Below are 16,596 nucleotides of genomic sequence, written 5' to 3' on the forward strand. Positions count from 1 at the left end.
GAGGCCTTCTTCAGATTTAGAGTGCGTGATGTCACAGCTAGAGTGGAGGACATATTGAAATGTGCCTTCATATTTTTGTTTAAACCTGCTATAATTCCCAAACCCTACATTCCTGAGACATAATCTTTCATGAGAAATGTAGGAAAACATCTCGTAGCTTGAAAAAAACCAAAAACTAAGCAACACAATTATATGAAAAATGCCTCTTGAGGGCATGAAGTGACAAAAACTTCCAACATGTCTCCATTAAAGCCCATTGTACATTCAGGCTCATCTTTCCTCACAGCAGCAGCCGCACACCTTTAGTTAATCTGCCAAAAAGGCCACATTATTAACCCGAAAGTACACACAAAGCACACTTCAGATGCTCAAGGCCCTTGAGATGCTTCACGCGTTGAAATTTCACCGATATCTGTTACGGTTCTTCAACAAAAGGTTCACATGTAAGAGGTTTATCTCTCATTCAGAACAATGCAAATGCTCTCCTCTCACTGATCACCATGGAAACCGTTGATCTCTGGACACGTTGTTAGCTCAAATATAAACACCTGTCATGGAACACGATGATGTCATAACCCCAACTGACATGCTCAGAGCAGCAGACTTCAGATAATGGTTAACACAGCTCTACATCAAATCTGATGTTACGTAATGTGGTGATACTATGGCAACGCATCCCTCGCAATAAAACAGCAGCAGACTTCAGATAATGGTTAGTCATTGTGCCCTCAACAGCTCTACATCAATTATGGGGTGTCATCATATGCCGTTTCCATGGAAACGCATCCCTCGCCATAAAACACGATGTCGCCGTAGCTCCAATGGACACGGTCCGATCGTCCCCCAAACTTCGCTTGTATATCATCGTTCCATGCCTCAACAGCTCTACGCAAAATCTGAGATCTCACCATAGGCTGTTTCCATGGAAACGCATCCCTCGCCAAAAAACACGATGTTGTCGTAATTGATATGAAAATGGTCAAAACACCACCAGTCTTCAGATGACTTAACTGAGTTAATGGTCCAGCCCTCAACATGTCTATGTGCCATTAGTGAGTTTTCCTCAAAAGCTGTTGCCATGGCAACGCATCCCTTGCAATAAAACACGATATTGCTATAACTCCTATGAAAATTGTCAAAAAGTGCTAAAACTTCACATGTGTGCTAACAGTCCAGCCCTGAATACATCTACGGACAGTTTTGAGATTTCTTCCAATGCCATTGCCATGGCAACACAATGCTCGCCATGAAACACGGTTGTCTCATAACTTCAGTGAAAATGCAGTGTTTGGATTGAGCTCAGTACGACGGATCAGATTGCTCTATGGCAGGCAAACACTACAACTGAACCGTAATCTCTATGAATATAAAAATAGTGTATGTAGACTCCATACAGAGTAATACTGGACCCCAAATGTAGGGCAGTTGGTATTGCATCTTATTAACATTCTTCACATGTTGTTATTGAGCATGCTAGCTGCCTCGCTCTAGGGATAGTATTGTCTGTCTTCCTGTCATTGCCAGTAAAGGTTACTCCAACACTTTGGTCCGCACTGAAAAATCTCCATGACTGTTTGATGTATTATCCAAGGCTTTTTTTAATGCTTCATAGGGAGACACAAAAACATTGTTTTTTCATGTCGGAGGGCTATTTTGCTTCCATAACATGTCCTATTTCACGCATTGGAAAGAAAGCATCCAAAATACATGATAAAGTGTTTAACTCACTAACTTTGGCTGTAGATGTCTCCATGCACAAAGGTTACCTTAAACTAATTTCTAATAACGTTTCAGAAAACTAGAGAATATTGGTCTTAATGGAGAACTGGAGAAGTTTCATGCAGTCATATATGTGTTAAAGCTATGGAGTGTCTGGCAAAATTCAAATCCCCCTTTTGTCAAAATTATTATTTTTCTCATAGACTGAGCCAAAAATCAACACTTCAGTATCCCTTACTTAAACCCCCTTTTTATTATATATATAAACCTTAGAATTTGTTTGCTTGTATGAAATCCTGCAGGGCTCACATCCTGCTCTGTCACTGTCTGTCACACACGGACACACAAACACACTCATACAATGTCTATGCCCTTGCCTTGCCTAGACCAGACATACCCATGCCATGTGCACACGCACACACACACACACACACACACACACACACACACCTGTCTGCCTGAGTCAGGTCTGTGGCTGTGAATAATAGAAGAGTGGGCTGAGGTCAGACTGTTCAATTGCAGAGGAAACAAGGGAGAGGCTTTTCTTAAACACGTCAGCCCTTTTAAATAAGTCAGACAACACATTGTGGTATCCTTAAATATAGGCTACAGAAACGCTGAGATATCATCTGGGATTGGTATTTTAGCTAAATTTAGTTTGTGACAAAGGTCTGAAGGCTAAACGGCAAAGTTGGGGGTTCAAATGGATAATCTCATCTAGCTGTGAAAAAAGTGCGGGGGGAAATTAATAAACCAGCTGTCTCCTCTTGTAATTAGTACTGATGATGCGCCCTTTTAGCAAAGCAGACAACTGGGAGGAAGCTTTCTGCTCAGAACAGGGTTTACAGTAACATGCTGTATGCAATAACGCACCACTACAAAATATGTGCTCAGACTAACACAGATCCCAACAAGAAATGACATTTTAGTGTTTAATTGAATTGTACAGGTTTTATTCTAGTGTGCCCTTTCCTTGTTAGATATTAATGATTGCAACCTTCTCCCATGGTTACACATTGTATATGCTGTGAATGATGAGTTCATCATTAGTTTTACAACATGGTCACAAAATGTCAAATTGTTGAGATATTAACCTGCGTCATCAAGGCATCCCAATAGGTTAGCTTCTTATGTATGTGCTCATACTCCATATATAAAATAGTTTTCATCCAATTATAATGTCTCTCAAGCAGGTTGTGAGGCAGCTGTAGATTCTGTAGCAATGCTGCTATTTAGTGGTGATACAGTGTCATTACAGCCAAAAACTCAACATACCAGCGCCAGATACATATAGAATGTGGATCCCTATTGACTCGTGTTTTCTCACGTTCCTTTTTAAACATTAGCAAATAGTTGGGCCAATTTCCTTTAGAAAAATGCACCATGGGACCACATCCGATGGTCCGTATATTCAAAGAAACAGTTCAATCCCATAATTAAAAATGCTCCTTTTTTCCTTTTACCTTGTTATCTATATTATTTTGGTGTGAGCCATTAGCTATAAAGATGATTCTCTCAAATATGTTGGAACTTATTTTTTTGAACCCTTCTTTCTGCATGGTGATACATTTCGGGGTGTAGTTCCACAGAAGAAATATATATTTCCAAAATGAAATTGCTCATAACAATGTGTGTGGATTATCTTTGGTGAATGGGTTATGATTTTTTACAAAGAGATATTGCTGTTGAGTTTTTCAACAGATTTTTTTGTTTTTACTCAGCTTTGAGTAACACAAGCAGAATGCCTTCTAGTTTCATTATATTGTAGAAAATGCAGACATGTCTATTGCCAATCTCTACAACACATGGGCATTGTACATTTCAATTTTAAACAAAATAAATTGGATGGTATAAACCCGTAAGATCTCTCCAGGGTGATTGCCCAATTTGCCTTAGGTTAAAACATGACTGGAAAATTGATGTTGTACATTTATTTTTATTGTCATCGTCTAAACAACACTCACAGCTGGTAGAACAACATGATAAATGTAACACAAAAAAACAACGCATTATTAATGAAGTGATATTGTGCATGTTGTTGCATGTATGATTACAATGTCACAGTTATACAAACATGGATATTTAAATTATACACGCTACTTTAACCTGCTTATTGCTTTCGTTTCTCTGCACTCTGTGCATGCACCTTACATTAATTGACAAGTTGCATTGAGATAACAACAGTCTGCAGTAGTCAATACAGGCTGCAAAACACACTGCAGGGAGGTCAACGTGTGCAGCTCGAGCTTGTTTCTACAAAAAGAAAAATATTCAGTGTGAATGTTTTATTGAGTTGCATCAATAAAACACAGACAAGACAAATTGGTTAAAGAACGAGTGGTAGGAGGGTTTTCAGGTTGTGTATGTTTATCATGGTGTGCTGTAGTACATCTGCAGAGCGGGGGTGAAGATTAGGACAGTTCCTAGTATTGCCACTGTAAGGAAGGCCCACAGGAAAATCCTGTCCAACACCTGAGCCACAAACTTCCAGTCTTGAACAACCTATATGAGGCAGAAGAACAAACATAGACAACAAGAGAGAGACAACAAAAAGAAAGGTTATCAGGTGTGAATCTGTGTCAGCCTCAAGGATTTTGGAAACGTTGCTAGCACAAAGTACTTTGTGTCATTTGTTTAGCAGTTATACAGCAAGTTAGATCTCCTTAAGCAAAACATATGTAATGTTTTGCAACCAACCAGTGTCTCTCCATTTGAACATTAACAACATATAGAGTATGTTGAAGTGAGGTGAATCAGTGTGGGGTCATAGGGGGTTTTGTCTTTACCACCATAGCAGTCTTACTCAGGATCTCAAAGCAAACGGACCAGGGGATTAACACTGGTAAAAACCCCGAAAAAAGTTGTATTTCTCCGAAGGACGGACCATCTTGGAAGGACCATCTGTTAGCCTTGCTGCTGCTAATGTATGCCTGGCTTGTTTCTTTGATCATGAATTTGAAGAGGTTTTGATCAAAAGGGGAGCACTAGCTTTTTATCCTCCAAAACACACAGATTTGGTAAGTAACACTTGGTAAAGCACTGAATATAGCATTTTAATGTTAAAAATGTTTCTCTGATCTGTAGCTAACATTTGTTGATCTTGTGTGACTAATAACTTAAATTCCAGATTGTAACGACTAAAATCCTTAATGTAGTTCAAAAATGCAGTTATAATTAACAAAATCTAAAACATGCATCAAAATAATGTGGCTTGAAACTGTCAATGTATGACTGCTGTCCTGGCAGACATCATATAGCTGATATGTTGTAAGGAGAAACCTTGGTGTTAGAGCCAGACACATAAAAAGGGCCGTCTCGTTGATTAAGAAAACAGATTCCTCATTATTAAAAACTGTTGGAAGCATTTGGGATAATGTAAGTACACAAACATATAACATAGGTCTAGTCCTTTCTAAACATTTTAATGCAGAAACATCTCTATCTATTATATCTTTAAAAAACAATGAGCTGTACACATTCAACTCATGTCTGCCCACTCACCTCTCGTATGAAGTGCTCCTTTTTGATGTGACGGCTGATGTAGCGTACTGAATTTGTGGCTTTCTCCAGCATGGCCAGCCAAGCTTGGTTCTCGTCCTCCTTCGCGGCGGGGGGGGGCCTCTGCTGGCCGGGATCCCCCTTCTTCCCCGCACCTTTGCGGGGCTTCGGCTCCGGGCTGTGCATCTCCATATCTGGAAAGTGGTATCTGAGGATAATGGACACCAAATGTTTTATTCATTTTAGTGTCTTCTTATGTTTAGACAGATATCAAAAGGACATTTTTGGTAAGGGACTCATGTGCTTTCCTGTTGCGAGTTGGATGAGAAAGTAAATATTGCTGTCATGTCTTTACACAAAATACTAAACTATACTCAGGAGACTGGTTGCTTAGCTTAGCATAAAGACTGGAAATAGGAGGACATTTTAGCCTGGCTTTATCCAGAGGTAGCAATATCTGCCTTTTATTCAGCACTTTAAAAGCGTGTGTTTAAAACGTCAATTTGCCATACCTCAAGGGCAGTGACTGGTGAGAACTAGTAATGTCCGGGGGTAATTGCCTGGCAACTGCTTAGGCTAGCTGTTACCCTGTCTCCAATCGTTATGCTAAGCTTTGACCATCTTCTATCAGTGTAGGAAATCTTTTCCCAAATTGTCAAACCATTCCTACAGTCAATCCCACATTACCTGTCAGTGTGCCCCCTCATACACAGCAGTCTGGGCAATCTCTGAAGAAAGAGGCTCTTTACCCAGGGGGCCATGGGGTGGTAAGTAGTTGAGGAACGGTGGTGGACGTTGATGACAAAGACGGTGACGATGATGGAAAAAGTGACGAAGATCATGATGAACAGCAGGTATTCACCGATCAGTGGGATCACCTGGAGATGGTACAATCAGTTGAGGGTTATTATTAAATAATATGTTTATTTTATTTGACCATATCAAGAGATTACACTGCTCCTTAAAGAGGCACTCCACAATTTGTTGTGATGTTATTGATTTAGCACATTGGTGCTTTGGGCTAAATTCTTACATTTGTGATACTAATCAGTTAGCATGGGGATGTTTACTACGTAGTTCACAGCAATTTATCCAATGGTGGTTATGATATCTCACTCTTTTACGTATACATGTCAAAAGTATGATGAAACTAGCGGAAGAAGTCAGGAGATCACCAGTCAATAGGAACCACACATACATTTAAATCCACAAGGGAACTACACCCAATGCAAGATAGTGGTCAAAGCTTTGTTAGTCGACTGCATTTTTGTGATTTTGGAGAGTCATTGTCTTTTGGAGCTCTGGAGACTTTGGCCTCGTACTGTTGTATCTGCAGTTAAGCTATAGGCAATTCAGAGCCTGGTGGTTGTAATCTGGGCATTCTGCAATTAAGATGACAATTAGGATAACTAGACCCAGGAAAAAGTCAAATAGCTTTAAAAGGGACTGCTCAATGGAAACTCCTCCCTTAGGAAACCCACCTTTGAGGAAGACGGGATGATTTCCTCTATGACCAGGAGGAACACAGTGAGCGACACCAGCACTGATGTAGAGAGTGACAGTTTCTCTCCTTCGTCTGATGGCAAATAAAACACCAGCACGGTCAGGAAGGAGAGGCCGAGGCATGGGATGATGAGGAAGAGGGTGTAGAACAGAGGCAATCTCTTGAGGATGAAGGAGTAGGTGAGAAATGGGTACCAGTACATCTCATCCCTCCTGCTTCCCCTTTGTCCCGTGGCGTTGAGGATCTGCCACTCGCCGTTATCAAAGAAGTCTTTCCGGTCCACATAGTGATCCACCAGGACCAGGTCCACCATGTTCCCATCGTAAGTCCAGGATCCGAACTTCATGGAGCAGTTCTGTCGGTCAAATGGGAAGAAAGTGACGTCCATGGTGCAGGAGGACTTGTAGCTGGCCGGTGGAGTCCATGTTATGGTGCCATCCCAACGCACGATGGCTTTGGTCATGAGGGAACCTTCAAAGCGACCGTCCGCACTGGGAGAAGGAGAGAAAAGAAAGGGGTACATTTAAGGTGGTAAAGGTGTGTCTGTTGCTGTGGTCCTGCATCCTGAGTCCTGGACTTCGAGTCGTGGCTGAACCTGTCTCTGCGGTCCTGCCTGACTCTCATCATACTACTTCCCTGAGGGCTCCCACAGGATTGTTGACATCCTCGTGGATTCATCTTCTTATTACAGACACATGCATTTCCAAACATTTGGTCTATATGCTGTAAAATGTATTATCTTTTCACTTTACACACGGCATCTATTGCACGTCTGTCCGTCCTGGGAGAGGGATCCCTCCTCTGTTGCTCTCCCTGAGGTTTCTCCCATGTTTCCCTTTAAACTGTGGGTTTTCTCCGGAAGTTGTTCCTTGTACGATGTGAGGGTCTAAGGACAGAGGGTGTCGTATTGTCATACTGATATTCTGTACACACTGTGAAGTCCACTGAGACAAATGTAACATTTGTGACATTGGGCTATATAAATAAACATTGATTGATTGATTGATCAAGACAAATCCAAGAGACACGTCACCTCCAAAATGATGAACAGTAAATACATTTTTCACACCACGTAAACTTGAATTATTGAGAAAAACATTTCCCTTTTCTGAAAAATGTAATTGAAAAGAACAACGGCAGTGTTAAACAAAAGGTAAGCGATATTGAAGGAATGAATTATGACACATTTACTCCCAATAGACCAACACTTCATCATCTTACAGCACTATACATAAATATCAACCAAATATACACGCACTTAAAAATGAACCTCCCACAATAAACAATAATAACGCTCCAGGAGTTTCTCATAATGGAAGAACAACAAAATATACAAACACAGCCCCATGACCACAAGATACAATACACAAATCCAAACAACTACATCCATTAGTGATAAACACTTTTACAAAACATCCGTTTACACACTCACACACAACCTCGTGCAAGAAAACCCAAGAATAGATGTTTCCAGTTGCATGCTCACTACGTTCCCAACTCAACTACTCCCAATTTTTCACTGCGACTTTACTATTAAAAACACTTGTGTGTAGCATGGCTGCTAAAGCGTGAGTGTTTATGTTTTAAATAGGTACGTTTAAAAATAAATAAATGCATGGATCGGGAAGTAGTGAGCAGGACTGAATATTGATTTCATTTATTTAATGGAGGTGATCGATACAAATAAAGATTCTTCAGAAATCCAGGATAGTAAGTGGTGAGTTCCAGATATATTATTGAAATGAAATGATTATTTTAGGGTTGAAGAATTCCTTCATGAAAGGCAAAGTATGGGAGGAAGAAAACTATTAGAAGGGAACATTAAATGTGCCTCAGAGTTATCAGGCATTGCCTCGGACTGTGCTACTGATGTGTGCTGCATGACTCACTTTTCATACAGGACGATGTCAGGCAGCCATATAGTCTCTGAGGGCACTCTGATGGAGGTGATACCTCCATAGTCATCTGGGTTCCACTTCAGCTTCACGTCTACCCACTCCTTTAATAAAAAATAAAAACACAGCTTGATAAGTAACACGATAAGACACAAGACTTAGCTTGAAAATGCTTTAAGTGCATCTTGGAACAAGGACAGGGACGGCACTACTTACTGTACAAAGCCAAAGGTCTTTATATTTCAGTGTACATTTGTCCTCAGTTGCCTTTTCAAGGCCCATGTGTCTTTTATTCTAAATCTTATTATGTAAATGTATAATTTTAGCAGCTAAAAGAAGCAGATAAAGTAACAACTATAGTCATACTTTATTCTCTATTACATACTCTATTTTGACGATGCCCTTAATTGTTATATTTTGATTAAATCTATTTATGAACCAGGGGCCTGTAATTATCAAACAACTAAGAATTGCTTGCAAAAATGCCAAAAGAAAATAGGAATGAAAGTAAAATCAGAATAAAATAAAATAATCCTTTATCACCTACTCTACACACAGGTGAACATTGAACACATTTAAGATCAAGTGATCACTTGATTAATCACATGTACGACTTTTTGGAGTACTACATTTCAATTTAGCAGTTTGAATGCAATTATTCAGTATTATTGAAAGTATGTAAGCTCTACTTGAATTGTCTGCAAGAAAAGTCATAGACCATTATAAGTGACAATATACATTAACTTTAAGAAGCTAAGGTAATTCCCAGATGTCAAAATGGCACCCTTCAATTGAATAAACAAGCATTTGTAAATAGTAACGGCTATTTGTACCTGCCAGAGCCAGACATTTGTAGTCATCGCTTGGTTCTTTTCGTCCTGTGGAGAGATAAGGAGGAAGTTTTGTTCACTGTTTAAACGTCTCAGTGGTGTTTACGATAAGAAAGGCTAATGAGGAGCTAAGGAGCAAACCAGAAGCTGGAGACAAAAAGCTGAGTGGGATGAAAACAAAAAACGAGTTATTTTTTTCAAAATGAATGAATTGCTTCTTTTGCTTGCCACTTAGAAAGAACACAGTAGAGCAGCTCGGAGGGTTAAGTGCATTGCTTCAGAGTGAATCTAGAATGTAATGAGGGAGAGAATCACACGTTACTCGTCATTGCCCAAAATGACTGGCAATAAAGCTAATGCTGCATCATTTAATACAAAGTATAGACGACAATAGCAAACGATAGAAGCATGGATTGAAGTAAGAGGAGGAGGAATAAGAAAGTAATACCCTGCTGTAAGTCAGAAGGGTTTTAATGTAAGCTCTGTACAGGAAAAGACTTGCCGTAGAGAGAAAATCTATGGAATAGATTGTGTGCTTTGTCTGCTCTCGAGAGGAGCTGAGGAAAACCTGATTACATCTTTTCTAAGCAAAAATTGATCTGACGTATTTAGTGTTTAATCACAGTAACTCTGCTAAAATAACACGAGATGGCACTCTCCTAAATGTTAATTCTGTATGGCAGAAGTACAGGCATCAAATAGTAAAACAAATGTCTCTGTGGAATTGTGAGAGCGTGTGTGTGTGTCCTTGTGTAAATAATACATGGGATCTGGTTCCTCTCTGCCTGATGGCCTCATTACTTCCTCAGCTGCTATGAAAGACCACGTTGGACCTCACTTTTAACCTTTCTTCCCCTTTATATCCATCTTTGCCCCTTTAAATCCCTTGGGTCCTTTCCCTCCTCTTAATTTGTCCTCACACTTCTGTTCTCAGTGTATCTCCCGTAGCACAGTTCCTCAGGTGACCTCCCTCAAGAGCCTCCCCTTTCCATGTCTTAACCTCCAAACGCCTTGCATGCCACCCACACCTTTTAGGTACGCTCCTATCTTCTTAACAATAAATAATCAGGTGTCCTTCTTGTAAACCTAACCCTAACCCTATACTCTTAAGCGTCTGAGGTAAGCTTCACTACTCCCCTCCTTCATACTTTATTTGCTTGCTTTCCTCTCTTTTTGCAAACATAACTCAGCTATCCTAAAAAGCCTTTATAGAAGGCAATTTTCATTTCTGCAGAGAGCTTTCTTAACATGTACACACAGCTTAAGACCCTTTGTTGCGTTGGTCTCCCAGAAGCATTGCATGGTGGCCGACAGGTGCGACTGCGTAACAACGGCCAATAACATTTCCATTAGGAGAAACGACCTGCAGTTTCAAAGATGATATAAATAAAAAAATCACATGCAAATGAGGAGAAATCTTCACCAACTTGACAACATATGCACAGTTTTGTAGTGTTTCTCTAGCACTTTTGTGTCGAGGGCGCTCAGGATGAGACCATTTAAAATACCCATATCTATCTAATATTAATATGATACATAATGTATGATATGGGCAGAGCCAGAGCTATTCTCCAGGACAATAAGGTCATGTCCTCAGCCTTCTGTTTTGTTTCTCGGCCTGGCTAACATCTAATTTCTAGATTGGCTTTTCAAAAGGTCAGCCTGATTTGATTGATTTCCCATTTTTCATTCTGCCTTTGCCAATACAACTACAAATGCAAAGCAAGCTCCCAAGCTGCATACAAATAATATGTTGATGTTCAAAATCCAAGTGTGTTGATTTGGAATCACCACATAAATAAAAACAAATGATATATGTTTTGTTGAATTAATGCCAGAAATGACCTAATAATTTTTCATTCATTCATACTTTCTCTCCCATCTAACAGAATGTTTTTGTTTAACTTTAACAACATTCAGAGACAGGTGTTATTTTCTGTCTTGGTCAAAAAAGATTTGAGTTGAAATCCCTGTAGATTATGCAGAAATCAGCTGCTATAGGCTTTTACACAGGTGGAGATGCTAAGGGTCAGAAACAGGTGCAATGTGATCCCATTACACCTGTTTCTGACCTTTTAACAGTTGTGAAGAAGAAGAAGAAGAAGAAGAAGAAGAAGAAGAAGAAGAAGAAGAAGAAGAAGAAGAAGAAGAAGAAGAAGAAGAAGAAGAAGAAGAAGAAGAAGAAGAAGAAGAAGAAGAAGAAGAAGAAGAGTCCCTGAGGCGTGAGGTGCCCGAGGAAGTAAGGCTGTCTGAGTCAGTGTCTTTATTTAAGTCTCTTCTAAAAATATACCTCACGAGAAAGCTCAACCTGTTTATCTTACCGTTTTTCTATTTTGCCCTACATTTCATTTCAATTGTTGTTAGTTTATTAAATGTTTTCCTTTTGCGAAGCTCTATGTACCTTTTTAATATATTGGACCTCTATAACAAAGTGTATCGTTTATTATTACAGGAACCACACTATCATAAATCGGCTTCAAAGATGGACCTACATTTAATAACAACATTATTTTACCAGGGTTATGCAGTTGAACAGGACATTAGCATGGAGCTTGTTAGAGCCTTGCTTAACAACGTTCTGTATGTTTTTGTATCCGAGTATTGTTTTATTACCACATCCACCAGCTGTGAGATCTTCAGTCCAAAGCACACGGTGATGGTGTCGTTGGCATTGTGGACAGGCCGGACCCACTTCTGATAACCCCTGAAAAGGTTCCTCAACAAGGAATCCTCCAACTCGGCCAGCGATACAACATCTTCCTCACCTGGAAAGAGCAAATGGAAAATGAAAGTTGAGGACAAGATAGAAAGGAAACAAGTTTAAGAGAGAAAAGGATTTTGTATTCACGAGAATAAAAGTAAGGATGTAACAATCAACCATGGAAATATTCCAGATGGTTCTTCAAGTCAAAACCAAGTCATAAAAATGGTGACAATATGGCATTAAGTTAGACTGACCTTTAAGGTTGACCATATATTGTGCAGCTAGGTTGACTCTTACACTAGACACCCCTGTATGTATGTCAGTTAACTAACCAACATTGCCATCCCTAGAGAAATGCCAATACATATCAACAAAGAAAATTCATCTGAGAATACTCAGATACTTTTTCTCCATTTTCTGAAGTAAATAATTTGACTAATACAAAAACATCACATTAGAGGAGCCCTATTATACATAATTTCATGTTCATATTTGTATTTTGTGCCTCTACTTTGACCTGTTTACATACTTTAGTGTAATGTTCAAAAAGTGCTTTATTTTTCTAATACTGCTTTCTTTACATCTGTCTAAAATTGGTTAGCTGACCAGCTCTGTTGTGATTGGTCAACCACTTACAGTAAATATGTCCCACCCCTTAGCCTAGCAAGTACACTGTAAGAGCACCAGCCAATAGAGTGGTGCAGGGATGACGTATTTACCCGGAAGTAAGCTGCGCATGGGTTCCCTCGACAAAGAAGCAATGGGATTTCTTCATAGGATTTTGGAAAATAGCTCGAAATAAGATCTGTGGGAAACAAACCTGTTTGATGAATGCACGTTTTGTTCAACCGGATAATATCCACATGTCTACCCTACTTCATTTTCTAATCATAATCTAATCGCCAGAAGCAAAATGCTAACGTTGTGCTATAAACGAATTACAGCAGGGTCACACGACTTCAACGTCACGCCAACTTAAGATCCATATTCAAAAATACAGATACAAATTGTTCAAGTTGAAGCGTTTGTTTCAACAGTTTGTAAGAGCGCAGGTACTGGCTTTCAAGCAGAACAGGGGCAAACAAATTTAGCGGGAGTGTTTACGTGTTCGGTGTAATGACGTACAACGTCCTCCACAATTTCTGTAGTCCTATTCAGCCACTTGTTTACAACCATCGTTTTTCAGACACGTAAACTTCAAAAGTCACCAGTGGGATCTCTGCTGATGTATTTAATGTCGTAGAACAAAACGTGATCTGTCTCTTCAATTTGTGTCAAACACAGACCTTATTTCCAGATATTTTCCAAAACCCTATGGAGAAATCCCATTGACTCCGAGACGAGGGAACAGGAAGTGGTAAAATGCTAACTCACTTCCGGGTTTTAGGACTCGTCACTGCACCACTCTATATGAAGCGCAAATGTTACATAGTGATGTCATTATATTCTGGAAATAAACAAAGGAGTCCAAGAGAGGCGTTTCAGGCAGGTTGGGAGTGTGTGGGAGAGAAACTCCTTCTGGAGGGAACTTTGGGATTTTAGTCTTTCCCGACAATGTACATGCACAAAAACCTATAGAACACACTACAGGAAAGGGATAATTCTCAAAAGCATAATAGGGCTCCTTTAATCAATAATGAAAGTTAGTGTTTCAGCCCTAAACATTATTATTACAATGCTTTGCATGCTTGTAATATTAATGTCCACTGACATACGTATGTATTACATTTACCATCTTCCATAGGTTTAAGTACATACAGGGGCACAGTCGTGCATGAACACAGTGAACCACCTCCCACGAGTCCCGAAAGCAAGAGGAGGAAAAACACACACACACACACACACACACACACACACACACACACACACACACACACACACACACACACACACACACACACACACACACACACACACACACACACACACACACACACACACACACACACACACACACACACACACACACACACACACACACACACACACACACACACACACACACACACACACACACACACACACACACACACACACACACACACACACACACCGCCAACCCTGGACTGACAGCTGGTCATGGCTGAGCAAATGCATCTAAGCTCCCAAGGCTGAAAAAATGATCACGCTGATATGATCACCTCAGACATAACAATTGCCAGGGGGACGAGCAGGGGATGTGCGCCATGTGCATCCAGGCACGTGACATAATAGTCAGCGAAAGAGTGACGCTTTTGCCAAGCAGGATACAGTGCGATGAGGAAACATTGTTTTTACTTCATCAGCCACACGTCCAAGTGCAGACAGCTTGAAGATATCTGATCTCTTAGGTAGAAAACTACTGAAAACAACTGTAGTTCAGTTAGAAATATACAGACTGCTACTAGACTCCACCGTTGTTTAAACTTTGCATACTTGATTCTACCAACACCCAAAATCCTCATCATGAGCTCCTAAGGAATTGTCTTGAGCAAGACACTGAACCTCTTCCCTGTTACTCATTGTAACTCGCTCTGCAAAATGCAGATGACAGCGGCATTTACTGGACGCTCAGAGCATTCTGTGGTATTTATACTCGAGCTGCAGAACAGAGCCACCCTGAGTCACTCTCGCAGCCTTTTGACTGCATAGCAGGAAAGCATTTGGCACCGCCTGTGGTGCGAAAAGAGGCAGGAGCTGATCGACAGAAAAGAGAACTTTGAATCAACAGCTTCTCAAACAAGGGGAATGGAGAGAGCTGATAAGGGAAGGAGTGAGACAGAGTGACCCGGAGCAATTCCCTTCAGTGTCTGAGAGAGACAGAACGAGGGGGCAGGGTAGAGGTTGGTACAGAAGGAGAAGTTAAGTGGGGCAAGGGGAATGAGAAGAGACAGCAAACAGATAGCAGGGAGAAACCACATTCCCATTTTGACTTAAAACTTCACACAAGGTGGTGTACTGTGCAAGGCATTCCATCTCATCGGAAAGCTACATATACAACCTGATACACTATATTCTGCTATAGCTCACGATTTGGTTAATTCAGGGCTGATTCAGACATGATATCTCTGTCATTTAAAATGCACATTCAGTATCTGTGGGGTTTAGTGAATGCAACTTGCAAAAGGGTTGCATTTTCACTTAGAATATCTTGATTTTGATTCAAATAATTTTATATTGTTAAATTATTTATCAATTGAATCCGAATATTTTTGTCCATTCACCTGTCTTTCACATTATCATTTTGTATGCATATACACAAAACGTCACACATGCCATCATAGTTCTTATTTTAGAAGTTTTTTTTTACAGTTTTAGTTTTGTTCTCATAGTGAATTAAAATATTGCAATATACATAAACAGATACTTTTTTACCAGTTGATAAAAAAGTACCTTTTGTGGCCGAAATATTACCATAGAAGCAACGTTGCATGTTATTGCAACCAAACCCATCTTTTTTCCTTTTACTCCGTACTTGCTCATTTCAAGGTTGTGGACAATGACTAGAGGAGCCTGCTTTGGCTGTTTAAAATATTAATAAAGATTTATTTCTTTATATGGTTGAATGTGCATGCGGTTGAATGCATATCACTCACAAGAAACACATTCTTAGCCAGTCAAAAACCCTTTTTAAATTAGAGGAAAAAAACTTCCTACCATGATGTTTTAGAGTCACTTTAAAGAGCCTGTGACACGGTTTTCCCCCATCATCCAAACCCATCAATTTGAGTAAATATTGTCCCCTTGAAAACCGTTACTGAACTGATTTTGGATATTTGTACTTTGATAACCATTAATCTGCCCTTCAATGTTGACCATTTTCTGGATCTTCTCGGGGATTCTTCAAGTCCCGCCAAATGATGTGTGACGTCATTGCGGGCACAGCGCTCCAGCTGCACCGTCCAGGATCCCAGCTTCTGCATGTAAACGCACGATGGCGCACACAGCAGCAAGCTCAGACAGCGATGACAGTTTAATTTTGAACGTGTCTGAGAGCTCATATGAGGCTGAAGGATCGGTTTATGTTGTATCTGTTAGAAGTTTAGGAATGAGGTGTGTCAATATGGGGAATCATATGGTCATGTAGCCAGTGGTGGAATGGCACTAAAAATCATCCCGGGACTCTCGACCGGCCCACTTCGGTACCGCTAGTAAATTGTCAACGGGGGGAGTGGGGGATGTCAGGGGCGGCGGGTGCTGTAGATAGTAAATGTAAATATGTAAATATGTGTGTCACTGCATCCTGGTAAAATACAAATATAATGTATAATGTCTGTGTCTTTGACATTAGCGCTGCTAGCCACCTGTGCCCTGTACTACGAAGCCAGTTCAACAGACCCTGGATATGTTTGAGTAACAAACAAACTAACAACAACAAACTAACAAACGAGATCTCGCTAAGCGGTCCTACGACGCTGGTTATCAACTCGGTAAATCAAGCCAGGGTTTCTCTCTCCAGCTGAGAGC

At 40.2% G+C, this 16,596-nt stretch overlaps 1 protein-coding gene across 1 annotated transcript in view; it reads right to left on the bottom strand.

The window, feature by feature from the left end:
• Window positions 1–3,671: 3,671 nt before the first annotated feature.
• Window positions 3,672–16,596, bottom strand: part of chrnb3a (cholinergic receptor nicotinic beta 3 subunit a) — a 27,935-nt gene continuing 15,010 nt past the window's right edge. Inside the window, exons 2-8 of the mRNA XM_034087964.2 lie at window positions 12,060–12,211; window positions 9,450–9,494; window positions 8,611–8,720; window positions 6,699–7,212; window positions 5,905–6,095; window positions 5,221–5,425; window positions 3,672–4,221 (exon numbers count right to left, since the gene is read on the bottom strand). Coding sequence (XP_033943855.1) covers window positions 4,090–4,221; window positions 5,221–5,425; window positions 5,905–6,095; window positions 6,699–7,212; window positions 8,611–8,720; window positions 9,450–9,494; window positions 12,060–12,211 — 1,349 coding nt within the window. The 3' untranslated portion in view covers window positions 3,672–4,089. The remainder of the gene's footprint in view (window positions 4,222–5,220; window positions 5,426–5,904; window positions 6,096–6,698; window positions 7,213–8,610; window positions 8,721–9,449; window positions 9,495–12,059; window positions 12,212–16,596) is intronic.

The sequence above is a fragment of the Pseudochaenichthys georgianus genome, chromosome 1 (assembly GCF_902827115.2).
Source record: "Pseudochaenichthys georgianus chromosome 1, fPseGeo1.2, whole genome shotgun sequence".
Taxonomy (NCBI): Eukaryota; Metazoa; Chordata; class Actinopteri; order Perciformes; family Channichthyidae; genus Pseudochaenichthys; species Pseudochaenichthys georgianus.